Source organism: Culex quinquefasciatus, chromosome 3 (genome assembly GCF_015732765.1).
Source record: "Culex quinquefasciatus strain JHB chromosome 3, VPISU_Cqui_1.0_pri_paternal, whole genome shotgun sequence".
Classification (NCBI taxonomy): domain Eukaryota; kingdom Metazoa; phylum Arthropoda; class Insecta; order Diptera; family Culicidae; genus Culex; species Culex quinquefasciatus.
In genome coordinates this window covers 1,121,411-1,147,177 of record NC_051863.1, presented here as the reverse complement: position 1 = coordinate 1,147,177, position 25,767 = coordinate 1,121,411, and the positions used below count along the sequence as shown (strand labels likewise).

At 40.2% G+C, this 25,767-nt stretch overlaps 3 protein-coding genes across 3 annotated transcripts; 2 read left to right on the top strand and 1 right to left on the bottom strand.

Annotated features, from left to right (window-relative positions):
- Positions 1 to 41: 41 nt before the first annotated feature.
- Positions 42 to 789, top strand: LOC6042670 (39S ribosomal protein L20, mitochondrial). The gene is made up of 4 exons (XM_001853316.2): positions 42 to 231; positions 316 to 524; positions 587 to 675; positions 741 to 789. Exons 1-4 carry the CDS (start codon positions 145 to 147, stop codon positions 758 to 760), a joined length of 405 nt encoding a protein of 134 aa, XP_001853364.1. The 5' UTR covers positions 42 to 144; the 3' UTR covers positions 761 to 789.
- A 4,568-nt stretch (positions 790 to 5,357) lies between these two features.
- Positions 5,358 to 7,497, top strand: LOC6042669 (probable methylcrotonoyl-CoA carboxylase beta chain, mitochondrial). The gene is made up of 2 exons (XM_001853313.2): positions 5,358 to 5,612; positions 5,674 to 7,497. Exons 1-2 carry the CDS (start codon positions 5,475 to 5,477, stop codon positions 7,282 to 7,284), a joined length of 1,749 nt encoding a protein of 582 aa, XP_001853361.2. The 5' UTR covers positions 5,358 to 5,474; the 3' UTR covers positions 7,285 to 7,497.
- Positions 7,498 to 10,021: 2,524 nt separating this feature from the next.
- On the bottom strand, positions 10,022 to 24,642 carry LOC6042668 (transcriptional regulator ATRX homolog). The gene is made up of 15 exons (XM_038260001.1): positions 24,187 to 24,642; positions 20,550 to 21,567; positions 19,952 to 20,385; positions 19,304 to 19,894; positions 18,941 to 19,242; positions 17,412 to 17,683; positions 17,195 to 17,347; positions 16,889 to 17,135; positions 16,660 to 16,828; positions 16,376 to 16,603; positions 11,578 to 11,749; positions 11,119 to 11,518; positions 10,877 to 11,052; positions 10,577 to 10,795; positions 10,022 to 10,513 (listed from the first exon to the last, which is right to left on the bottom strand). The coding sequence occupies exons 2-15, from the start codon at positions 21,510 to 21,512 to the stop codon at positions 10,418 to 10,420; spliced, it is 4,422 nt and encodes a 1,473-aa protein (XP_038115929.1). The 5' UTR covers positions 21,513 to 21,567; positions 24,187 to 24,642; the 3' UTR covers positions 10,022 to 10,417.
- Positions 24,643 to 25,767: the final 1,125 nt, after the last annotated feature.

Sequence of the window (25,767 nt, the reverse complement as noted above, 5' to 3'; positions counted from 1 at the left end):
TCAGAAACCTCATTCCTCTTTGTCGCTGTGGTGAGTTTCTCGATGACATAACGTAACTTTGTTGTTTTCACTCAGTGCAAATCGGAGCACATTTGCGGCGGTCGTGAAATAATCTTATTTTTCGCGTTAGTAGGCATTTAAATTATGGTGTTCACATCGGTCGTGAATTTCGTGCGTGCGCGCGGTCCGGACGAGTTCTGGCGAAAGCGCAAAATCTTCAAACTGGCTGCGGTAAGCAACTTTAAAGTTCCCACTCGACATCAAAACACGGGCACACTGAGGCAAAAGCATTGAATTTGATGGTCAAAATTTCAGCACTACATGGGACGGCCGCGGAACTGCTACGGGATTACGATTCGCAGCGTGCACCGGGCGTTGGCGTACGCCACGAAGGGGCGCGCCCTGAAGAAGCTGGATATGCGCGAGTTGTGGACGCAGCGGATAAATGCGGGCTGCGAGCAGCACGGGTTGCAGTATCCGGCGTTTCAGGACGGGTTGTACCGGAATGATGTGCTGTTGAACAAGTGAGTTGTATTTATCTAGGAGGAGGATTTGAGTGTTTTATTTTTTTTTCTTTTTCTTACAGGAAAGTACTAGCGGATTTAGCCATTTGGGAACCGAGAACGTTCGAGGCGTTGGCACGGATCAGTGAGCAGTTTCCAGAGGAAGACCAGGGTAAGATTTTGATGGGACTGTGTGCAAACATATAAAATTATTTTGATTCGTTTAACATTTTGCAGGGTCGTCAACGAAAAAGTAAGCAATAAATCAATGATAGTTTAAATAAGATACTTTTGACTACATCTAATTTGAAATCACAGCCTTGTCTCATATAATATGCCTTAAAATGAATTTTGAAAGTTAAAACTCATATTTGAGAGTTTTAATTCGTTGGTTCTTATGGCAACATTAACCTCAAAATTAGGTCTGTTATTTTATTTGGTCGATACAACTCATTTAATTTATGAACTCTTGAAATAACAAATAAAAAAAAATGTGAAATTCTTTTTGCTTCGCTTGGTGATTTAAGCGGATTGCATACTGTATTTCATCATGTTTATGCGATTCTTATCCAAATTAAAGTTGCCCAGAAATTGATAGCGGGAGTTGTTGATGCTCGACTTTTTCTACAGAACCAGGGAAAATCTCCACGTCAAATAAGTTTCGCTTGGAGTAGAATTGAAAATTTATTAAATTAAAAAAAAAATCAGAGATCTCAAAAATAAAATTAGGATTTTTTGGTTAAATTAATAAAAAAATATGTGTTGAAATTTGTGTCGTAATATTAAAACTTAAATTTTAACACAATTTTAACTTAAAACTCAAAAATCATACAATTTCAATTTTTTCTCGAGTTTTTTTTAAACAGGTCCAATAAACGATAATATTTTTTTTTGTTTCTGGTTCCAAACACCAGAAAAAAAATAATAACCGGAATAATAAAAATAAAAATTATTGGGGATTTGTATTTCAACCTAATTCAATCTGCAATAGTAAATGAAGATAGTTTTTTGTCAGCCTTTAAAATATAATTTATTTTGGTCAATTAAAGTGATAAGCTAGAAGCAAAAAGGTAAAAAAAATAATTTTGCTGTGGGAGGGAAGGGGTCAAAATCTATTTTTTGTTAATGGCCGCATAACCTACGGATTTCCCTAGGTTTATTGGACCTTTTCAGATATTGAAACTCTTTATATTTTCTTGAAGCCTTATGTAATTTGTGCACAATGGTAATAACTAAAAAAACACGATTAAAAACTCTTTCCGATCACTTTTTTTCATTTTAATGCTAAATATAAATTGACAATTGTCAACCTTTTGCGATGAAGCAACTAGGGTCCCCTTTAAACGAGCTGTCAAGAAAGGCCGCGAAGTTATTTTTTTTATTTGATTTCAAGTCAATCCAAGTTCTTACTACTCACACCAACACTAATTTTCTTTCACCTTCCTCCTCCCGATCCCCTAAATCTTCCGGTGGTGTTCATTTTGTATGCAATACTAGTGCACTACCCTTTTTTTCTACAAGAACAAGATCTACAAGACTTGGACTGACTTGAGGCCGCGTCCCCCACCTTGCTCCGTAAAACGAAACGAAACGAAAATCAATTTTAAATTATTCGCGGTCATACAAAGGGTCATGTTACTCAGAAAAATAATAATAAGCATTACCGTTGTGAACAATAACATCACAAATTCAAGCTTAATTTTTTGACCCAATTCCTTAAAAACCGGTGTGTGAGTGGGTGACTAAACTAAAAAAGTAACGTTACGGGTAGGGCTAGTTATTTTTTACGGCAAAAAAAAAATGAAATTACATGGTATGCCAATTTCAAAACATTTTATTGTTCATGGTTTTAGCAAAAGAGAAATTTTTATTTTTTCCAAAAAAAGTTAAGGCAAAATTTTATTTTGAACAGTATTTTTAATATTTGTTTTTGAAAATTCTAGAAAATTGGAATATATTGCAAATTGCTTAACAAAATTCTTACAACACATTATAGCAATATTTAAATTAAATTCATTGAAGAAAAAATATTTATGACCAGATTTCTATTTTTATGGTTCCTTTGCGTTGTTAATTTGTTAATAGTTTTTTTTTTTTAAATAAATTGAACAGGGATAAAAATAGCTCAAACTGCTTTGCGTTTTTTTAAGTTTTTGAATCTCGTTTTTTCTCTTACTTTTTTGAAGTTTGCCTAAAGGAAAAATCTAGAGTTTTTTTTTTTTGAAAAGGTCCTATAAGCTATTGTCTTTCACTTTCATATGTTTTATGGGACCTTTAAAAAAACTCTAGATATGTGCACATGCATCCCTAGTATGTTAAATCCATAATATATTTCGCTGGAACTTTGCGTGAAACACTGTATTAAACAGTATCCTTAAAAAATAGGAAAAAATGAGCATGAGCATGAGCATGGTTGACTGCCAATGAGCTGCTACTCCGTTATTGACGGATCAGCTGAAGTTACACAATGAACCAACAGATGAGTAGTGGGAGCTAATCATCCTCACTGTATAACCCCTGAAGATCTCTGCTTTAAGTCAATACCGGCGCCCCCCCAAGGAGATGCAGTTCAACAAAGGTAGGAATGTTAGTCCGATAGTTGAAGTTGCAGACTCATCAGACACAGAGTTTGTCGCTCTATACCTGTTGACACCGCATGAGACCGTTGAATCCACAGCATCTCCTTCAAGCATCACGGGAAGTGGGGGATTTTGTTAGTAGGGGAAGGAAAGGGAAGGTCAGGATTCATCTTGGTAGATGATATGACCAGAAAGTGATAAGGACTTATCAATCGCTTTTTTTTTACTTCTTACCGTCGGCGTGCCATCCGAGCAACGATGCTATGGGAAGGGCTTTCAAAACGAAATGAAATTTTAGTCACGTATTATTCGTTATCATGCAAACTTCTTTGCAACAAACTTCACCGCGAATTTGCCCAGTTTGGACCGCGAACAACCGGCTCAACTATAGAAATTCAACATACACACGACGACACGAATCCTTCTTTCAATAAATTCAAGAATCTTCCACTACTTTCTCGCGAGTAATAATTTATTTCGCGTATTTCCCGCCGGCGTGCTTTTGAGCAACGATGCTTTGAGAAAGTCTTTAAAATGAAAATGCATGTTTTACTAACTATTCGACGACGAACCTTCCGAGCGGCGATGCTATGGAAAGGGATTGAACTTGAAACAATGTAGAATATAATATCACCACACATTTAATTAAATGTCTGGAAATTTTTTTGAAAAGAATACATTATTTCGTATTTAAGAAACAAACGGTGACTACGATTAATAAAGTTAGTACGAACACGACTCGAATTGTATCTAACAACTTAATCGATTCAAGAAATTTCTATCGAACGACGAACGAAAACAAATTTCACCGCGAGACTGTTCGTATTTTTTTCAGTTAAGTCCAGTTTTTAACAAACGCGCGCGCGGCTGGCAGAACTCGACGATCGACTGGCCAACTTGAAGGCCCAAATCAACTGAAATCTTCTTTTATCGTTTCACTCCTCCTTCCCCCACAATGAATCTTCCAGAATTTTCCGGAATCCATTTTTTTTTTCACACACGCGCGCGACGGAGAGAACTCGACGATCGACCGGCCAACTCGAAGGCCCAAATCAACTCATCCTTAAAAAATAGGAAAAAATTAACTTAAAAAATGAGATTTTTTGTGAAAATTCACTAGCCCTAGTTAGGGGTAGTAATTGAAAGTTTTTAACCCTCGGCTCTGGTTGAATCCGCTTTATTTTCAACATGTTTAGGCAAAAAGTATCAAAAATTGCTTTATAAATCAACAGTTCTGCTTCTGACAAAAGTTTGAAAAATATCAATGAATTTTTGAAAATCTAGACATGATTTCTTAAAAAAAAATATAATATATGTTTTCTAAATTTTACGTTTTTAACCGTGGTTGTGGTCTCAACATTCAAATTTTTTAAAGGGCTTAAAAAGTTTTTATTTGATTGATTCTGAAAAGTTTACAAACATTTTATAAGATTGTTCAATGAAAACATGAATTTTAGCAAGATTGCTAAGCTTAGATTGCTGATATTATTGTTTACAGCGATAAAGCTTATTTTTCTGAGTACAATTACCCAAGTTTAAAATTGATTTTTAAATCAATTTTGGAGAGTTAACCTCGCGGTCCTTCTTGACAGAAAAGTTCCTACTTGAAAGCTCGTTCCAAGGGGACCATAGATGATCCATCGAAAAAATGTTGTCTGAAAAAAAGTGATCAGAAATAGTTTTTGATCGTGTTTTTTACCGTTGTACACAAAAATTGACTTAGGGCTTTACACCCAACCCCCGGTGGTTGGTCACTTTTTCGTTTGACACTTTTTTAGTTTGTACCCCGTTGGTTGGTCAAAGTCAAACTAAAAAGTGACGAACTGTCACTTTTTACACAGCGCTCACGCACACTATCACAACAATCGTTTGGTAGTGCGTGTGAACTCCGTGTAAAAGGGGTGTCAAACTAAAAAGTGACCCCGTTCGTTTGACAACAGTTGGTGTCAAACCATCGGGGTTTGAGTGTAGTACCCAATTTTGAAGGGTTGACAAAAACTTGAAATAAAATTTGCATTGTGCTAAGACAGCAACAATTCCGTAACGCATCGGTAATGATGCTTTTATAAAGCTTTTACAAACTCCATCTTTTCCAAAAGCCTTTCAGTCAGGAGAATTTTGACCAGTAAAATAAATTGAAAATAAATCATTGTTCAAATAACTAAAACTAAATCGCCCTAATTCTTCCTCCGTGCTTAAAAGGTTTCGATGTTTTTTCTCCAGCTGTCAAACCGCGCGCGCGCGATAAGAAATGCGATGAAATTGTATGTTTCTGTCATCCAGCGCCTTTATCAGTGCGTGCTCCGCATTCGTTCGTTCCTTCGCTCCGTTCCACCATCACCAACCAGTTGCATGTTTACATAATATCCTATTCTGCGCCGTTGTGATAAAAATGCTCTCAAAATCCGTTCTCCTCGGGTCGCGTTTGTCCGCGCTGCGACCCCTGCACCAAGCATGCCGCCGTGCCGTTCACATTTCCGAAGCCAACGTGCTCACGACCGAGGTGAATCGCCAATCGGCCGAGTACAAGGTAACTAAGGAGGAAGGTTCTCGCTTGTTGCCAGGCTGGTTAATAAGTTGCTTCGTTGCAGGAAAATCACTCGCAGATGCGCGAGTTGGTTGGGGAGCTGAAGTCGATTACGGGGGAGGTGCTGACCGGAGGTGGACCGGAAGCGATCAAGCGGCACACGAGTAAAGGGAAGTTGCTTGCACGGGATCGGATCAACCGGTTGGTGGATCCGGGTTCGCCGTTTTTGGAGCTTAGCACGTTGGCCGCCCATGGCATGTACGGGAAGGATGTGGTCAACGCGGCTGGGATCGTAACGGGGGTGGGTCGGGTGCAGGGTGTGGATTGTGTGATTGTGGCAAACGATGCCACGGTCAAGGGGGGGAGTTATTATCCGATTACGGTGAAGAAGCACCTGAGGGCGCAGGAGATTGCAAAGGAAAATAATCTACCGTGTATTTATTTGGTCGATTCCGGTGGTGCGAATCTGCCGCGGCAAGCCGATGTGTTTCCGGACAAGATGCATTTCGGAAGGATTTTCTACAATCAAGCGAACATGTCGGCGCAGGGAATTCCGCAGATTGCGGTCGTGATGGGTTCGTGTACGGCTGGTGGGGCGTACGTGCCGGCCATGGCTGACGAGAGCATCATTGTGAAGAAGCAGGGAACGATCTTTTTGGCTGGTCCGCCGTTGGTGAAGGCTGCCACGGGGGAGGTCGTATCGGCGGAAGATCTTGGCGGGGCAGATCTTCACTGTCGCACCTCGGGAGTCACTGATCATTACGCGGTGGACGACGAGCATGCTCTGTTCCTGGCCCGCCAGGTGGTGCAGAATCTGAACCGACCAAGTGCTTACGACGAAAATGCCGGCTATTCAACCAAGGCAATGATGAATCACACCGGGTTGAGCTTCCTGTCCGATCCGGAACCACCCAAGTACGACGCCGAGGAGCTGTACGGAATTGTGGGCGCCAACTTGACAAAATCGTTCGACGTTCGCGAGGTAATCGCTCGCATCTTTGACGGAAGTCGGTTCACCGAGTTTAAGAAATTCTACGGCGAAACCATTGTCTGCGGGTATGCCCGACTGTACGGTCAGCTGGTCGGAGTGGTCGGCAACAATGGTGTCCTCTTTTCCGAGAGTGCCCTCAAGGGAGCTCACTTTATCGAGTTGTGTGCGCAGAAGAAGATTCCGCTGATCTTCCTGCAGAACATTACTGGTTTTATGGTGGGTCGTGACGCCGAAGCCGGTGGAATCGCCAAGAACGGTGCCAAGATGGTCACGGCAGTGGCCTGTGCCAACGTCCCCAAGCTGACCCTAATCATTGGCGGTTCGTACGGTGCCGGCAACTACGGAATGTGCGGTCGCGCCTACTCGCCCCGCTTCCTGTACATGTGGCCAAACAGTCGCATCTCGGTCATGGGAGGTTCGCAAGCCGCGGGAGTGCTGGCACAGATTACCGAGGAGCAGTACAAGCGCACCGGCAAGCAATGGACGGAGGAAATTGGCCAGAAGATCAAGGCGCCGATCATCGAGCAGTTTGAGGCCGAAGGATCGCCGTACTACAGCTCGGCCCGCCTGTGGGACGACGGAATCATCGATCCGGTTGACACGCGGAAGGTCCTCGGGCTGAGTCTGCAGGCGGCCCTCAACAAACCCATCGGGGATACCAAGTTCGGAATATTCCGAATGTAAGCGAAATGCGGGTTAAACAACACGTGTGTCTTCCAATCTAAAGTGCATTTATTACGGTTAGGATGAATACTTTTTTGAAAAGTTTTATAGATTTATATTTTTGTAGTGACGAAACGTGCAACGTTTACACACATACCAGTGAGTGCATTTATGAACTTGTTCAAAACAATACATTGCTGTTATCGAGAGAAATAAAGTTTTCTTCAAACTCTTGGTCTTTGATGTTTTTTTTACTCATTAATCTCACATTACCGTAGGTAAAATTTGTTTAAAAACAAACTGGAGACAGCTTTGCGAAAATTGTAAGTTTATGAAAACGTGCGCTTCCCTAACGCGGACGTGAACTTCAAGTGTCTAACGAACTCTAGAAGTGATAATGTTCAGAAGATGGCTCAATATTAAACATATCTCGAAATTTTTTTGATTAGGTCCTATAAACAAATGTAAACATTGAGTGTATCCCTTTTACACCATATGTTAATGCCCATCGGAGTAAGCGGGATACACTCAATGTTTACATTTGTTTATAGGACCTAATCAAAAAAAAAAGTCTAGATATCGAAATCGCATTACGTTACTTTGACTCTTTTCTGTCATTTTGCTTAAAATAAATTTAGAATTATTTGTTCTAGATGTCGTGGCTAACATAAAATTGAGGAAATGTATTTTCATACATCTAAAATTTGCAGAACACATCGAGTGCGTTGCATGTCCAGAGCAGAGATGGCAGTGGTTGGACTCAAACTCTACTTTTCAGAAATAAAGCGTTATCCATTGAAGACGTCGTGGAGGTGTACGCCCCTTCAGTTGCCGAGGTAACTAACACACTATACCCGTACCTGCAGAATTGCAGAATTTCTGCAGGTTCTGCAGAATTCTGCAGCCAGCATAAGTCACTTTTTTGCAGCACGTTCCCGTACTTTTCAGCTCGCTCTCTTCAACTCTCTCTTTTGCAGAAGTTCTGCAAGGAGAGAAGCGGTAAAACTTTTGCCTGAGTAGCGCGTTCCAGTACTTTTTCTGCAATATTGTACACAGTTGAGTGGATTTACTCAAATTGGATTTTCAAGTTTTTTGATTATTTCAAAATGTTTAATTAAATAAAATAGAAACAACTCGAAACTTTTACATAAGGTAAACAATTTTACAATATGAGAGTGGCAGGTACGTTTAATAAATATGATTTAAAAAAAGACAAACAAAGGTTTAATATAGAAGGGGCCAAAAATACATTATGACTGGATGTCACGTGAAAGAACAACGGTGACGCAGCAAAATTGGCAAATTAAAAAAATGAATCGCAGACTCAAAAATTTTAAAACACATAAAAAAAGAAATCCATAATTAAAAATATAAAAAAATATTATTTTCAAATTGAGAAATTTAAAAAAAACATGAATCAGATATAAAGAATATATCAGAAAAATAAAAAAAATATTAATCACAAATTCAAAGTTTTAAATTCAAATAATTAATAACTAAATAATTCAAAATGTTTAAAATTTCAAAAAAAAATATTAATTTTAAAAATTCAAATTAATTATAATAAAGGTCGAAAAAAATCGAAATAAAAAACAAAAGTTTGAATATTTATGATTGCTTCAAAAATAAGTAAAATTAAAAATTGTGTCAATCAAAAAATTTAAAACAAAAATATAAATAAAATAGAAACAATCAAAATATCCAATCTCTTAATCGTCTAAATTTGAGTTTCTAACCTAAAATATGACTCCAAAAAATGTGTATTTTTTATGATTCAAGATGGCGAAGAAATTAAGAATTTAATAATTTAAAAATTTAAGAATTTCAGAATTTTAATGTCGACACAATTGCATTTTTTTTTGGTTCATGTAAGAATACAAATTGGTAGGTAGCGCCGTTTAAGGTTCAATTTATGATTTGCCAATTAAATTTACCTATTATTTTAACACACATATTGAGTATATTCAAAATAAATTAATGATCAAAAATAATACCTAAACAAATATTTATTTGAAATTATTAAACTCAAAATAAATGTGTCTTTTAAAAGTTTTTAAAAACTATTTGTTTTTAAAGTACATTTTTTTGTTGGGGTACTAGCCGTGCTGTAACACTATGGCTTAGGTTTTATCAGGTAAAAATATTAACACTAAAAAAATCGCTTTATCATTGATTACATGAATGAACTAAGCCTGAAATCGTTAACATAAAAAAAAATCGTTCTCAATTAAACCAGACATAAAAAACAACCCCAAAATCATTTATTATTACAACTAATAATAAAATGCTTGATTTCACCCAACTTGCAAATTTAACGTAAGCGTGTACTCAACATCCATCACACCAAATTGCAGTAACTTTTCAACAAGAAAGAGAAGAGAGAGTTTGCAGAAAAGTACGGGAACGGTTTTGCTGCAACTTCTACCTCTCTCACTGCAGAAGTTCTGCCTGAAAGAAAAGTTACTTTTGTTGCAGAAAAGTACGGGAACGCTCTGCTGCCGTTTTTGTGCAGAATTGCAGAATTCTGCAGTACGGGAATAGACCTAATGTAATTATTTCCAAGTACTTGAAGTTTACGTCCGTGTTAGGGAAGTGTAATGTGAGGGTGTAAATTTATACAAATTAAGCAGCCAAATTGTTCAACCCAGACCTACTGGGAAAAGTCAGCCGCAAAGATACTGCGTTGAACTGGGTTATGTTTGAGGATACAAGTTCAAAAAAGACATTCTTTTAAAAACTTTCAAAGTGAAACAACTTCTTCCCGTTTCTTTAACCTAGTCAGAGGTTAGTTGTTGGAAAACAACACATTTATTACTTGTTTTTTTTTTGTTATATAAATAAGACGCTTCACTGCACTTATGATGCTTCAGACTACGACGACTGTTTTAAAAGATGTATTTCTTTTGCTACCATTTTTTTCCTTTCTTCTTTTGTTATCTGTGTGAGATCCGAATTTGGGTAGGACCTCCCCGCAGATTGTGGGAGGGTCCATCATGTTTCACTGCACTGTACGAATCAAAAAGATGCGGAGGGGGAGGATTATGCTGAGTTTCAACGCAACGGTCACTACAAAGTTCAATGTGGTGCGCGGTTGATATCCTTTTTTTTCTTCTACTGTTTGTGGGTTTTGTGTTTTTGGGAGTGAGTGATTAAATTAATCCAGTTCTACGATTTCCACGGGATCATTCATGAACCGCTTTTGTGCTTCGTTCAGTATGACGCCTCGATTCGTGCCGCTGCCTCCGGGTTGCTAGAATTGAGTTTCAAAATTAAAAAGGGCGTTCTTCACCGTGAATACCGTGAGTCATCTTACCCCCATCTGTGCGTACCGGAGCTGCTCTTGCTCGCGCATGTACTGCAACTGGGTCATGTTGTACGCCGGGGTGGCCTGGGCGCCCCCCATCATCATAGGTCGTCCCATCTGCTGAGGTTGCTGCTGCTGCATCATCATCGGGTTGTTATAGCCCATACCGGCGGCGGCGTACGATGGTGCTTCCAGCTGGTAGTAAAGCTCGAGGAGGCTTTTGTACATCTGAAGAGATCAAGAAGAGGGCGATATTAGAGGGGAGAGTTCGTCAATTGGAACTAACGTCGCGCCGGATAGCAGTTATACCGATAGTTCACCATCTTTCATCTGCCGGCACAGTTCCTGCATGAGGAAGGGAATTAGGGTGGCGACTCGGGAGTCGTTAAAGGTGGGATTATCCTGGCGGGCCTTCATGTTGAGCAGCTTGAGCAGCACGTCGTTCCGGAAGCCAAAGATGTTGCTCGACGTAACGGGGCCGTTACCTGTGACAAGAAAACAACACCTCAAAACGTTGTCCAGCTAAAAGATTCAATTACTGGTAGACTCACCTCGCATTCCCATGTTCATGTTCATGCCCATGTTCATGCCGTACACCGCCCCGCCGTAGTTGGTCACCGGGGGCCGGTTCTTCTCCTGCTCAAACTCTTCCCAGGCCGCCTTGCGTTCCTCCTCGTTGAGCGTTTCCTCCTCCTTGTTCTCGAGCAGCGAGTCGTGCTCGTGGTACTTGTACAGCAAGGTTTCAAACTTTTTCAACAGTTCCGCAAATAACCGGTCTTTCGGCAGATTTGGCATCGGTCGCGCCTCCTCCGGGTCGATCATATCGTACCGGTACAGCTCCTGCAGGTCGTTCTCCTTGTAGTGCCGATCGATTTGCTGCTCGTCGATGACGCGCTTCGAAATGGCCTGCTTCGTGACCTGTCGCTCGTAGATCTTCTCCTCCATCGTGCCCTGAAATTCGAGTTGTACTTTTTAATCACAAATTTTCACCTAAAAGATCATTGCATTACCATCGCCAGGAACCGGTAGATGTAGCAAGGTTTGACCTGACCGAACCGGTAAACTCGGAAGATACTCTGAATATCGTGCGAGGGATTCCAGGAAACGTCGAAAATGATCACGCGGTTGGCAGCCACCAGGTTGATACCGAGACCACCGGCTCTCGTAGAGATAAGGAACAATCTGTAAGAAAATGCATTTCTTGGATTGGTAAACTTTTCACCAACAACACTGTTCTGAGATATCGTTACTTAAAAGGAATTTGAAAAACCTCTCAAGATCGAAAACTTATTTGGGGATACCGTGGAGATTTTCCCCTATCCCCTTAAAAAAGGTGGAACAACCTACACTTCCCGTCTTTCAATTCATTTGCGCGGTGGAGATAAGGAGCGGCTGGCAACGGATGGCTGTCTGTTGTCTCCAAGCAAAGCGAAGTTCTGAGGCAAAATAAAATTACAGCATCCAAAATTATTGTTCATTTCGTTTTTAGAAATGTGTCCAAATTAGTCCACAAAAGATGTCCGAATTTCCCCGAAAGGTTTGTCCAATATACCTCACATAATTTTTGCTAGAGTAATTAGGAAACCTTTTAAATTTTGCGGTATTTTTTATCGAAATAATAATTAAAATGAATGATTTTTTTACGAATATGGTTTTTAATATTTTGCAGGCCAAGTGCGAATGATTCTGATGATATCTCTTCAGTTGACGCTCAGGCGAGGAACATCCTGGAAGGAGCGTCACTGACTACGTCCGTAGTCCTGTTAGATCTTTCTTGATCAGGACAGTATAGCTCTGGTTCCTTGCAAGTATCCTATTTTCTTACCTCCACGTTGGCTTGGTTTTCATGATGACCTAGCTGGTGGCCTGTGGAAACGGATCGTAAACCTTTGACCAGCGAGGGTCAGAGTCGAGACGGCTAGAAGAAAGGGGCGCGTCAATGTGGGAACGGGAAGTAATTTGTGATTGTAGACGGTATTGTTTAGATTCGCAGTATGTTGAGTCAACTGCTGTGGATGTACCTGAACGTTGCAGAACGGGGTTTCCTCTCTCCTTTCCACTTCTAGCTACCATCTATCATCTGTTTATTTAGTTTCACTGATTTTCTTAAACGGCTTTTGTTTATTATCCTCCATTTGATTTCGATTTTACTTATTTGATTCTCTTATTTCTCAACGCTTTTCCACTCTATTTTACTAATTGATGCTGCTGCAACAAACTGTCTGCTTTCCCTTAATTTGGCAGCGATGTCAATTTTGTTTATCATGTGCCTTTTCTTTATTTATCTATTTCAATAATTTCTCATCTCCCCTGTAAATTGCCCTCAATACAATCTAAGCATATTTGTTACCTCTATTTATTAACTATTGTTAATTTCTTTATCTTCTTCATAAATTACTATCTTTCTTTTACTATTGATTCTTTACATAGTATATTTCTTTCACTGTCCATTGTTTTGAAACTTCACCTTTTTCTTAAGCAAGTGAGGTTCGAGCCCTGACTCAATTTATGAAATGATTAAAGGATTAACGCAAATATTACTATTGCACTTTTGAAAAACTTTTATAAAATGCTTAGGACCAAAATATTGTAACAAAACACCGCGACAAAAGAAATAGCAACAGATAAACACGACTCAACAATAGGGAAGATTTCAGGAGAAAACAATACACAGTAAATAACAATTAGTTTTTGAATTCAAACTAAAAATATAACAGTTTTTGCTTTATGAAAGTTGATAGGCACACTATAAATGGTTAGGCGCTTATACTTACATCAAACCCTACGTAATGTACCACCCCCGGTCGAGTTAAAATGCGTAACCGGAAAAGAAGGTGTGCATGCCTGGCACGAACACTCAAAGCGTGTTCTAGCGTGTTGCTCGTACTGACTCAGAGCAAGGGTGAGATGTAGGTGTAAGGGCAGTGCGTGTTCGTCGGGAACCTGGTGCATAAGATCGGTCAAGGCCCGTTCTTACACTGAAAATTGCGAATTGCGAATATGGTTTTTAATATTCTCTTGGGCCAACCATGTTTTAAAACCATGCTTTAGGTTTTATTTCTGTAAAATGGTATAGTAGCTATTCAATTTCTGAATCTAGTTTTTTTTATTCAGAATGCTCATACTAACAAGTTAAATTTCTGTAATTATGTTATTTAACAATTTTAAGTTTAAAAAAATAATATTTCTTTATTGAATCTTAAAATGGCAAAAATTGCGAATTGCGAAAATAATAATATTTTTTTATTGAATCTTATATGCATTTTAAAGCATTCTTAATAACAGTTATTCTGCTCCAGTTTTTGAAATCCAAAATCTCAAAGCTTGCTGTTTTCAATTTTTTAGTTTGTAGGTTGTAATTTTATTTTTGTTTTGTAATTTTCCAATTCGTCGCTAACATTTCAATAAGCGCTATACCTCACGAAAAGTCTATGTTTGTTAGCGAAGAATTTCAAATTATTTTTGAATGTTACATAAATTTTAAACAGTCTATATTTAGTTTGTTATTTTTTTTTTATTCATAGGCTCAAAACTCCTTAATTCTAAATTTTACATGATTAGACCGGCGAACACATTTTTAATACGTTTTTATCAACAATTCAAGGATTGAAATTAAATTTTTTTATTTAATAAATTTGTCACTTAAATTTAAAGTCTCAAACATTATTTTTAAAATGTATTTTTTTTTGTTTTAATTTTTTAAAATTTTTATTCTTTTTTTATTTTATAGCAAAATGTCTAACTAATTGCGCAAAATTCAGGAATAAAAAAATGTCGATATCAAAACACTAAATCATTTTGTTTTTTACAATCAGAGGTAATTTTTTTGATTTTTTTCTTCTTTTTTTTTACTTCCCACGTGGTTTAATCGAGGCAAAAAATTTAATAAAAAGGCAGAGGCAAAAAAAATTAAGATTAAATTCCAAGGCTACTATTTAAAATATGGAATCAAAAATAACAGAGAAATTTTGCTTATAAAGTTTCGACCTTGTCTTCTTCGTCTTCACCACGACCGACTACCTGATTTTGACATTCTGCGTACGTTCGTTCCACACATAAACGAATGAGTGCTACGCAAAGTCACTCACACAGTCATTTGCCTCCCTCTAGAAACGGTCTTTTGACATTCTACCGATATTCCGATCATCGCTCCCATGATCGCATTCAAATTACTTCTGTCATCACGCAGCAAACACAAGAGAGAAGCGAAAAAAGAGAGAAAGAGAGCACGTTGTTTCGTTGGGGCGGTTGCTCGTTTGTTTCGTCGTTGTGTTTACTACATTCGCCGACTGTCGCCAAGCTGTGCAATTACGATAGGCGCTGTGTGTCAACGATCAAATTTCGTTTTCGGAAATGATCGCTGACAGAAAGTTCTTTCACATATCGAGCAGTCCCATGCAGTGACAGATCCCTTCTCAAGCATTGTTGAAAAATATCGAAGAATTTATTGCACCGTTTTCATTAAAATTTGAACTCAGAAAGAAAAGATTTGACCTCAATAAATAATCAAAAAATCAAATCAAATTATTCGCTCTACAGCTTTGCCTTGGCGTTCTCGATTAAGAGATTTCTACTCGAAACTAGGTGTCCGAAGGCTTGATTGTTGAGGCAATTGCAAACCTCTTTTTACCACCTTAGCTTCCATCCACCCCGGGATTCGAACTGACGACCTTTGGATTGTGAGTCCAACTGCCTACCAGCGAATCCACCGAGGCAGGACCCCTGGGAGACGACTCCTACACCTGGACTGAGCTAACGACCTAACACCTCTAGGTTAGACCGGGGCCAACATTTACTTTCCCATCCGACGGAAGGCGTGATCAGACAAATCTCGTCTCAAAATTTGCCACCGGGACCTTCTGGGATCGAGCCCAGGCCGACTGGGTGTGAGGCAACCACGCTTACCCCTACACCACGGTCCCGAAATAAATAATATGCTTTGATTTTTTTTACTTTTAGAATAATAAAATTTGTATTTTTTTAAACTTTTTACTCAAATACGGATAATGACATAATTCAAAGCTGAAAGTTAGAGCATTGCATAAGCTTTGAAAATTGCGATCGAAATTTGAAATAGATTTTTAAAAAATGTTCGAAAAACTTTATTCGACCTGAAAAAAATTGAAGAAATAAACCAAAAACAAAAAACATAAAAAAATTAAAAATCATTTGAATATTTTAAAATTTCTAAAACTTACTTTCATGTTTTTTTTTACTATTACTGACTTTTATGGGTTTTTTTTATTTAGCAGCATTTTTAAAACTTTTCAAATTATTTAGATATTTTTTTCAAATGCTTTAAATTTAGTATTTTATTCTGTTTATTTTTTTAAAAATTTTATTTGAATTATTTTTTTGAACACATGTCGAGATTTTCGGGTCGAAGGTATATCGAGAAATTGCGAATAAATGATCGCAATATTTGAGTATTCGTAGGTCGGCAATGAAGTTTTGGAAAAATATCAGACTTAAGTTTGCTGATACAGCTTTCCCTAGTCCCGGACACAAAGTGATATTTTCCCTCACGCTACTTGCCCGGAACGTCTTCAGGGAACAGCACGAAATTCCATCGGACACCTTATGTTGGCTTATCAACACTTTGATATTCAATTACAGTTTCTTAAATGCATTTTAAATTTAAATAAAGTCATAACTAGCTCAGTCAGCTCAGTAGGAAATGAGCAAGCAGGTTTTCATCGAAAGTTTTGCAACGTAAGTTGTTTAAATAGTTAAATCGACAACTTTTGATTTGATTCCTCGACCCCCAATCTTGAAACTTTAATCCTCATCCCATCTGGTCAAACTTACCGCGCACGCGGATTCTTCGCGTCGTTAAACACCTTACACGCCGTGTTGCGGTTCTCGATCGTGGTGGACCCGTCCAGCCGGAAGTAGTCCAACCCCAGTGACCACGAACCCTGGTACTTGTCCAGCTCGGTGTCCTTCTCGTCGTCGTCGCGCTGCGTATTCTCGTCGACCAGCGCGAGGAAGTGCTCGATCACGTCCAGCGAGTAGAGCGATTGCGAGAAGACCAACCTGAAAATAAGTCACGCTTTGAACTCCAGCGAAAAGTTCGACCGCTTCGGACTTACAGCTTGTCTCCGATGGCTTCGCACTCTTTGAGAATTTCAAACAGCACTTGAAGTTTGCCCGAGTGCTCCAGGTTGTTCAGCTCCTCCTCCGGACACATGGACATCCACCACTCGGTAGGGTTCTCGTTCTTCTGCTCGACCTCCTGGACGTCGTCGTCTTCTTCGTCAGCTGGAATGAGTCAGTGTTAGAAGTCGTTCGAAACTACAACTTCCCGCTAAGAACACTCACCTCCGGCATCCGGATTGTTCCGCGTACGCCGCGACGGCGCCGCTCCGCCCTTGTCCGAACTGGCTTTTTCCTCCTTCTTGCTGTCCTTCTTTCCCTTGTTCTTTTTGGACTTTTTGCGGCTGTCGTCACTGTCGTCGCTCTCGGATTCGCTCTCCGACTCGTCCGGCGTCGTTTCCGCCTCGCTGTCCTCGTCGTCCAGGAAGTCCTTCATCGAACCCATTGACTCCTCGTCGGACTCCATGTCGCGCTGAAATTGATCGATACTCTTTAGTGTTTACTCAGGTCTACAACATGCCTTGAGTCTACCTTCTTCTGCTGCATGTACTCGTAACGATCGCTGTTGTAGCGCAACACCCTCGGGTGCGTCCAGATTCGCTGCAGGTTCTGGAAGTCGGCAAACAGGACGGACGCCCGCTTGGTTTCGTCACTCTGCTTGCGCGCTTGCGTCTCCATGTAGTACTGTTGCAAGAAAAGAACCCCTCCGTTAATCTCCAGCTACCAAACTCTCTAAATCTTAGCTCACCTTGTACAGCGTGACCTGCAGCGGCGTCAGCTTGATCGACACCACAAACTCCAGCTTGGGCGGGAGGAAGGGCGCCAGGACGGCGTAGTCCCGCCGCTGGACGCACCCGTCGAGCAGTTTGTGCAGCACGTGGGCCCGCTTCCGCATCAGCTGGATGTCGTACGGCGTCGAGTCGGTGTACTGGCCGTTGGTGATCGGGTTCACGAACCGGTTCATGTACTCGTTGTACGTGCCGAGCAGCTTGGGCTTCACGAACTGTACCATGCAGTAATCTGGGTGAGGAGGGAAGTGAGAGAGAGAGTCGGAATGGTCAATTGATTTCTCAATACAATTCTCCGTACAAACTTAGGAGCTGTCCATACAAAACTGTTATGAAAACGTGCAGAAACCCGTACCTTGAGAAGACATTTTTTGATCGATTTGGAATCTTCGGCAAAGTTGTACGTTATTCAATATTAGGGCTTTGAAAAATTTAACCTTTTGTTACTTTTTTTTACATTGATTTTTGAAGGTTTGTTCAGATGCTTTCTTTTAATTTGGTCGTAGAAGGCATGGGTTGCGAGATAAAAATTAGGTGTCTTCGACAAAGTTGCTTGGACTGACAAGTCCAGCAAACAACAAATTCATCGAATTTCCAACAATTTTCCTACAAAGTTAGAATAAAAAATAAACAACCTAATCGTGAACCACTCTAATTTCCAATCATGCCGAAAGTTGTCCCTTTCTATACGCAATAACTCTCCTGAAGACACCAAAGCTCCAGAACGACATCATTTTTTGGAAAATTAATTTTCCACTTAATTTGACGATCTGGACCACTGTGTCTGACATTTTTACGATTTACATGTATGTAACCCCTTAAGCATTCAACATCAGTAAAGTAGTTTCACTGTCGAAGTAATTCAATGCTTCATTTTTTTTTCAAAGTGCAGCGAATTTGCAAGGAAAATTTACGCTTCTTCAACATCTAAATAATCAAATATCTAAAAAGCATAAAATTGGACACAGAAATAGCGCTTCCCTAACACGGATGTAAACTTCCACTAACTAACAGGAACTACGTTATTCAACACCATTTTGGTTATGCCATGTGACTTTTTTATCTTCTTTTTCTGTTTCACTTATTTTGTATACCCGTTGTAAATCGATAAATCATGCCACTTTTTATAGCTAAACTTAACGAAAGAAGAATACGAACTCTTCCTACCCGATCCGCAAAGCCATCGTTACATCAAAACTAGTATTAAAGTGATTAAAATTGAGTTAAAGCAGCATTTAATTTTTTGATTCTCAACAGTTGCGGCTGAAAATGCCGCCGCATGTTGCGTATTTATGGTACCCTCCACCGAAAAAAGGTAAACCGTCGTGATAATTATAGTTCCCGCTGGTTTCCAGTCCAGTTTCAATTCCGACTGAATTCGTGCATGCCCTATTTCTGACGATTTCTGAAATCAATGTCAGGTAGGCACTTGAAGTTCACGTCCGTGTTAGGGAAGCGTTCATTTTTCAAAAGATAATTTTCCACTTACACTCCTTCATGTTGTTCTGGATGGGCGTTCCGGTGAGCACAATCCGCCGCAGCGTCGTAATCCGGTTGACCGCCTTCGAGAGTGACGTCTTTTCGTTCTTAAGCAGATGGCCCTCGTCGCACACGATCAGATCGGGCCCGGGATCGATCAGCGAGGTTGACAGCGACTCGCGCACCTTCTTCTTGATCCGGCCGGTCGTTTGGTTGGACAGGTTGCGGTACATGTCGTAACCGAGCACCATGACGCCGCCCTCGTTGTGCCACTCCATCAGCTGGTTCGCGCGGACAATGTTGTTTTTGTATCTGAGAGGGAGATGGTGTTTAATTGTGGAATCACTTCTTGGAAGACTGTTTACATTCTTACTTGGAGATTTCATACACTTCGACCTCGGTGCCCTTTTTGACGTGCTTCATCCAGATCCGGAACTCGTTGACCCAGTTCAGCACGGTCGAGAGCGGACAGATGACCAGAATGCGTTCCACGCCGGTCGACTCCGAGTTGGAGAGCAGCGTGTGGCACAGCGTGACGACTTGGAGTGTTTTTCCAAGACCCATGCAGTGGGCCAGGATGCAGCCGGAACCCTTGCTGTTGCGGGCTCGTTCGAGACTTTCGAAGCACGCGTCGAACATGAACTTGATACCGTTGGCCTGATGCGGCTTCAGCTTCTTCACCAGCGTCTTGTCGACCTCCAGCAGCGGTTCCTTGGTTTCCTCGTCAAAGTCCAGCACCAGCTGCTTGAGCTCTTTGACCTCTTCGGGCTTTTCGTCGTATACCTGGTTGTACAGCTTCTGCCGCTCGGCGATACGCTGCTTGCGTTCCCGCTCCTCCTGTTCAGCCTCTTTTGTGGTTTGCTCAAGTTTGGACTTTTTAAGAATCTTACGAATCTTTTTGCGGCCCTTGGTTGGCGAATCGTCTTCGCTGCCCGAACTCTTCTTTTCCTTCTTGCGCTTTTTCCTGCAAAATAGAGCACATTAGAAACAAATTCAAGTAAGACTCAACCCCAAAACTAACTTCTTGCCACCATCGTCTTCATCGTCCTCGTCGGACGTCGACGAATTTCGCTTGATCCTCGAGCGCTTCTTCTTCGGCGGCGTCTTCTCCTTCTCAAAGTCATCGTCCGAGTCGGATTTGTTCTTGCCGTCCTCCTCCGACTCGGCCGCCGCTTCCTCTTCATTCTCCGAGGACGAGTTCTTGACCACTTTGGCAGCGGGCCTGCCGCGGCCACGACCAGAACGCTTAACCGGAACGGCCTCCTCCTCCTCCTCCTCGTCTTCTTCTTCGTTCTCCGATGACGAGTTCTTGATCACCTTTGCGGGTCGACCCCGACCCCGTCTGCCGGCCGGCGCCGCTTTCGCGGGCTTCTCCACCTCAAAGTCATCGTCGTCGTCGTCATCGCTTGCGACGACCTGCGTGCGCTTGGAACGTCCCGCCATCGTCGTAGTCTTCTGTTGGGGGGAGGAAACAAACGGAGCCCAGGCTCACGTTATAGTAAAAAAAAGGACCTTTGGTCGAGAGCAAAACCCGCAGGGTTCTGCTCCCGATCAAATTGATCTACAAAAATAAACCCTGAAACAAGAAGTAACGCCACAGCTGCGCAGCAGCACATTACGTTTTTGGGAATGTTGTCTTTCTTGGTCGCGATTTTCGCGATCGGTTCGTCGGAATCACTTCCACTGGACAGGGCCACCGTTGGACCGCCACCACTCTTCGTTTTCTTACTGTCACTTGACCTCGACTTTGCGCTTGCTTCTGCCTCTTTTGGTTTGCTCGAAATTGCCGACGCCGCCGTAACGGCCAGCTTGGTAATCACGCGGTTTTCCACGTCTAGGATGGCCGTCAGCTTGTACCGGCGCTTGATCGGTTCCAGATTTTCCGGTAGCCGGCTTACCTTTACGCGCAGCGGCTTGCATCCCTCCGGGAGTTTGGCGGATTTGGACTTGCTCTTGTTGGGACCGCTCAGCTTCTTTTTGACGACCGGCGCCTCGTCCTCCTCCTCTTCCTCGTCTTCCTCATCCTTGATGACGATTTTGGAGGGTTTCTTAGCCGCTCGTGACACCCTTCGCTTGATCGGAACATCGTCCTCACTCTCTTCATCGCTCGATATATTCTGTACGCTTTCGTTGCGCGACTTTTTGGCCAGCGGCTGCTCGTCGTCCTCTTCGGTGTCGCTAATCTCGATGACGCTCGCGTCCTTGCCCCGTTTGTTGGCCCTTTCGGCCGCTATTCGAGCGCCGATTTTGATCTTCGGGATTGGCTTCTCTTCATTCGTCGCGAGTAGGCTCGGCCGCATCAGCTTTTCAATGGACACCAGCCGGAGAACCTTTGCCGCAGCAGTTTCCTCCTTCTTGACCTCGACGATTGGTTCTTCGTCCTGAGCTACCGACGAGCCTTTATCGCTGGTGGGCGAGTCCTTCCCATTGTTGTCGGTTGTACCGTTTTCGGCTTCGACCGGTTCCTCGGTTCCGTTCGGAGGGGTCACGTCCTTGCTGGTTGAGGAAACCTGCTGCTGGTCGTCCCCTTCCGACGAGGAGGTCGAGTTTTTGCCCTTGCGGGTCGTCTTTTTTGTTCTCATCTTTGAGTTATTTTTTAGTACATTGTGACTCGGTTAAAGATTCAAAGTTGAACATCTGCAATTGAGAGAACAAAACAAAATGATTAAACTCAAATGTTAGGTCTTCAGTACAATATTGGAGTTTTTTTTGAAAGATCCAAAACCAAATTTTCTGTTTTTGCTTTTTGGGTGTTTTTTAATGCCTCTGACTCAAGGTGGCTTCAAAAACTTAAAAATTTGGTTTATTAGACCTCTTAAAAAAAAGAAAGAAAAAACTCCAGAATTCTAGAGTTTTTTAATAGGTCCTATACTGCCGTTCTACGAATAATTGTCTCATGTCATTTTTTGACGATTTTGGCTTTTTGACATTTTTAAGTTTAGTTTGTCGTATACTTCGCAATTCGCAATTCTAAATTTTCAGTGTAAGAACGGGCCTTGACCGATCTTATGCACTAGGTTCCCGACGAACACGCACTGCCCTTACACCTACATCTGGGGCGATTAGGGACACATAGGACGGATAGGAACCCACGGGACAATAATGCGTAGAAACTCAGAAATTGGTCGAAAAATTTCAATAGCGTTTTTCTCAGTTGCACTTTTTTGAACAAGGTCAATTATGCGTAGAACGGTAGTATAAACATATGAAAGACAATAGTTTATAGATGGAGTTTTTTTTTTAAAGGTCCAATAAACCAAATTTCCAGTTTTTGCCTTTTGGTGGTTTTAAAACCGCCTTGAGTCAGGGGTATTAAAAAACACCCAAAGAGTAAAAACTGAAAATTTGTTTTATTGGACCCTTAAAAAAAAAACTCCATGTAAGGCCTTAAAAAAACTCTGGAATTAAAAATTAATATCTCAGCCCAGAAACACATAACTTTCCCTCCTGATTTTGCATGTGAGTAAAATTCGTGCCAAGCTTTACAGTCCAGACTGGATTATCTAATGGTTTAGTATAGATCAACTAAATGGTCGCAGAAGTCTTAAGTCCCACAAAAAAAAAAAAAAAAAAAAAAAAATAAGACTGCGGATAATCGATCATGGACTATGAATGGGCCGCAGACTTCATCAGTGTTCTGTTCTCGACTAAAAAAAAACTTCAAGGCTTTCGGATAATCGAGTCTGGACTTTATGTTTGGATTTTACGATCGATTTGGTGTCTTCGTCAAAGTTATAGGTTATGGCTAGGACTTCGAAAATCGATTCGCAATTTAGTACCAAAATCAAATCTAAAATTATGTTTTCAATCCTCGGCCATATTGCACCATTAAATTTTAAAACAATTCCGATTCAATTAGTTCGCAAAACAAGTTCTCTAAAAAAAGATATCTGTTTCTGCTCCATATAAACAGAGATATGCCCAATTGTTTCGAATATAACGTGTAATTTCTGGAATTTAATTAAATTTCACATTTTATGTTTATGATCCAGCTTTTAACGGGTATTTCGAAGGACAGTGCCCTGTTATAAGCCCGATATAGATATTCCGATATTTTTTGTTACGATTCAGTTTTTATTAATTTTTGAACGGAGGGAGAACTTTTAAAATTTTAGAATTTTTCTAGTTGGAATATTTTATGGTTGACTTGTTTTATGTGATTTTGCCCATATTTTTAAAATGTATTTTATCAGTGGTCAACTTTGGCCTTGTTTTTTTACTAACATTTCCTATATTTTAATTAAAAAGTATGCAGTAATTTTTGTAGTGTACCAGACTAAACAAAAAAAAAAAAACATAAAAAATAGAAAGACAAAATGTAATAATAGGAGGCCTAATAATCAAAAAAAAAAAACCAAACCTAAACAAAAACTAAACAAGATAAATGCAAATTAAAATACTAAAAATCAATCAAGAAAAAACAAAACAGGAGAAGTAAAGTTTTTCGTAGAACAAAAGTTGCCCAAAATTACCTTCTGAACACGAGAAAAATAAAATTTAACTGAATCGTCTTTTCTTCATATTTAACATGGACGATATTTCAGATTCAGATTAAGTTTTTTTTATTGAAGGAAGGGAGTGATGAACACCCTAGATTGTCTTAGTTATTGTGTTTCAATCCAGTTTAACTGAATCGTCATATTTAGATTAGTTAGTTAGATTTAGTATTGATATTTGTTAGTTTATATATTTTGGATTAAATGTAAATTTCCGGATAGTTCCCTTTGTGACATGATACATAGTTTAACTAATAAGTTATTGTACCCAAAAGATACAAATATAACAAACTCCATGGATGTATCGATAAAACGCTTTTTGAGAACCAACAAAAACGTAGATTTTTAAAAATTATGTCAATTAAGAAAACAACTCGGAACTTTCATTTTTTAAGAACTGATAAAACAAATTTTAAAAATTGAATCACATAGTAATTAACTAATCGTTAAAAGAACAGAAAACAAAACTTGAGTGGAATTGAACATAACTGTAAATATCGTTTCTTTTCTACTCTCAACAAAAAATGCAATTAAATCTATGCTTCTTGTAATCTAACATAAAAAGTGCCCACAAAAAGCAAGAAAGCTGCAGCTTCACATATGATGCGAAATCTCTCTCCTCCTCCTCCAAAGTTGATGCTGTGTTGGTGCACTTGGTTTAAGTGTGTGCAGTGTAAAGACTGTAGCTTCGTATGAAATTGTTTGCAACAAAAAAAAGACAAAAAATAAAAAGAACGTAACACAAATTTGCAAAACTTACCCAACGCCTACCGCGGGATCGCTTCCGTTACGCGAGTCCCCCTATCCGTTCCCGCGTACTAGAACCGCACCGGAAGCCGGAATTTATCGCGCAAAATTCGCTTTTTTCTCCGGGGACAAAAAACGTCAAAAAATTCAATTCACCACCACCGCCGCGCCACACACACTCTTCTCTGGAATATTGACCCAAGAAATTGAAAATGCTCCTCCACCCTGGTTCCAGCAAAGATGGGGCGCGCAACCTCCTTCTCCTCCGGGGGAAAACACTCTAAACTTCCGGAATCCGTGTCCCGCACACTGGAGCACACAATCCTGTCGACGTAATGGCGTACGGGAATCTTTTTTTCTGTGCTAGGGCAATATTCCGACGACGACAACCGGAGAGGCAGAAGCAAAAGCAGCAGCAGCAGCCGTCTAGAGGTTCGCTTTTTACAAGTATCTTTTGACAGCGGAAAAAACTGGCGTTCAAAGCCAGGGGGAGGGCCGCTGCCGTTGGGTCGGTAACGGTGATACCGGTTGAATGTTTCGGGCTCACTGCTGGCGGCAGATGGTAGGAGCAGGCGCATGTGGGCTACTGTCAAACTGACCGGGAGGACGTGACAGACCTCTGGTTTGAAATCAGACGGAAGGCAGTGATGCCAGAGAGGATTTTTGCGAGTGACAAACGTCATTGGAAACACTGAGAATGATTTGCTCGTTGAATTTGAGGTACTTTGCAACAGACTCTGGCTGATCGACAGATACATTTTTTATAGGGTACGTTATCCATTAGTGGACCCCTTTCCTATAGTGGACCTTCTGAAGGGTTTTTGATGAAAAATTCAATTAAATCACAATTTCAAGCGTGTTGTTGTCTACAAATCTTTTATTTGGCATGTTCAGCATCATTTAAAACAATGTTGACTGACATTGAATTGTCCTTTTTACCAAAATAAGTGTTTTGATTTCCACATCTGAAATCAGCCATGGCCACTAGCATTTTCACAACAAAACTTCATTTATATTTAATGATTGAATTAACCATCCAATTATTTTTTGACTGATTATTTAACTTCAGCAAGTCGAAATAATGTAAGTTAAAGGATCTTTACTAAAATATAGCGAAGAACTGCCATTTTCGAGCAAAAATTAGGGGGGTCCAATATAGGACAACTAAAATCCAAACTTTTCCAAAAGTGGACCCCTGTTAATTTAACTTTCAAAAATGAAGAAAACTGTGTATCCAAGCAAAAGTTTCTCTGAAACATACAATAAATGCTTGTTTTTATCAACCTAAACGAATATTTTTTCAATTATGAGTATAAATGTAGCTGTTTTCATGTTAATAGTACCAAAAAAGCTGAAGCCGTAAGAATTTATAATTAATCAAAACTATAGTTAATTGTACTTAACTGAAGCATCATAATTGCAGTTTGAATTGATATTTTATAATAATAAATCAATAAAAAAAAACATTTTTTTAAATAAACATCCGTGGTTTTATCAGCAACTGTAAACAAATCTAATGTTTAGTTTCGGTCAACCATTTATGTAATTAATATGGAAAAATTTGCATCAAGATTACTTTTTTTTTATTATTTTT

What these genes read in the sequence shown, in the direction of transcription:
- LOC6042669 (XM_001853313.2), top strand. Translation starts at nt 5,475, where the DNA reads ATGCTCTCAAAATCCGTTCTCCTCGGGTCGCGTTTGTCCGCGCTGCGA. An exon ending in GCCAATCGGCCGAGTACAAG is followed by an intron (nt 5,613 to 5,673) that starts GTAACTAAGGAG and finishes GCTTCGTTGCAG; the next exon opens with GAAAATCACTCGCAGATGCG.
- LOC6042670 (XM_001853316.2), top strand. Translation starts at nt 145, where the DNA reads ATGGTGTTCACATCGGTCGTGAATTTCGTGCGTGCGCGCGGTCCGGAC. An exon ending in AATGATGTGCTGTTGAACAA is followed by an intron (nt 525 to 586) that starts GTGAGTTGTATT and finishes TTTTTCTTACAG; the next exon opens with GAAAGTACTAGCGGATTTAG. An exon ending in GTTTCCAGAGGAAGACCAGG is followed by an intron (nt 676 to 740) that starts GTAAGATTTTGA and finishes AACATTTTGCAG; the next exon opens with GGTCGTCAACGAAAAAGTAA.
- LOC6042668 (XM_038260001.1), bottom strand. Translation starts at nt 21,512, where the DNA reads ATGAGAACAAAAAAGACGACCCGCAAGGGCAAAAACTCGACCTCCTCG. An exon ending in AAGACAACATTCCCAAAAAC is followed by an intron (nt 20,386 to 20,549) that starts GTAATGTGCTGC and finishes TCCCCCCAACAG; the next exon opens with AAGACTACGACGATGGCGGG. An exon ending in TCTACCGGTTCCTGGCGATG is followed by an intron (nt 11,519 to 11,577) that starts GTAATGCAATGA and finishes CTCGAATTTCAG; the next exon opens with GGCACGATGGAGGAGAAGAT.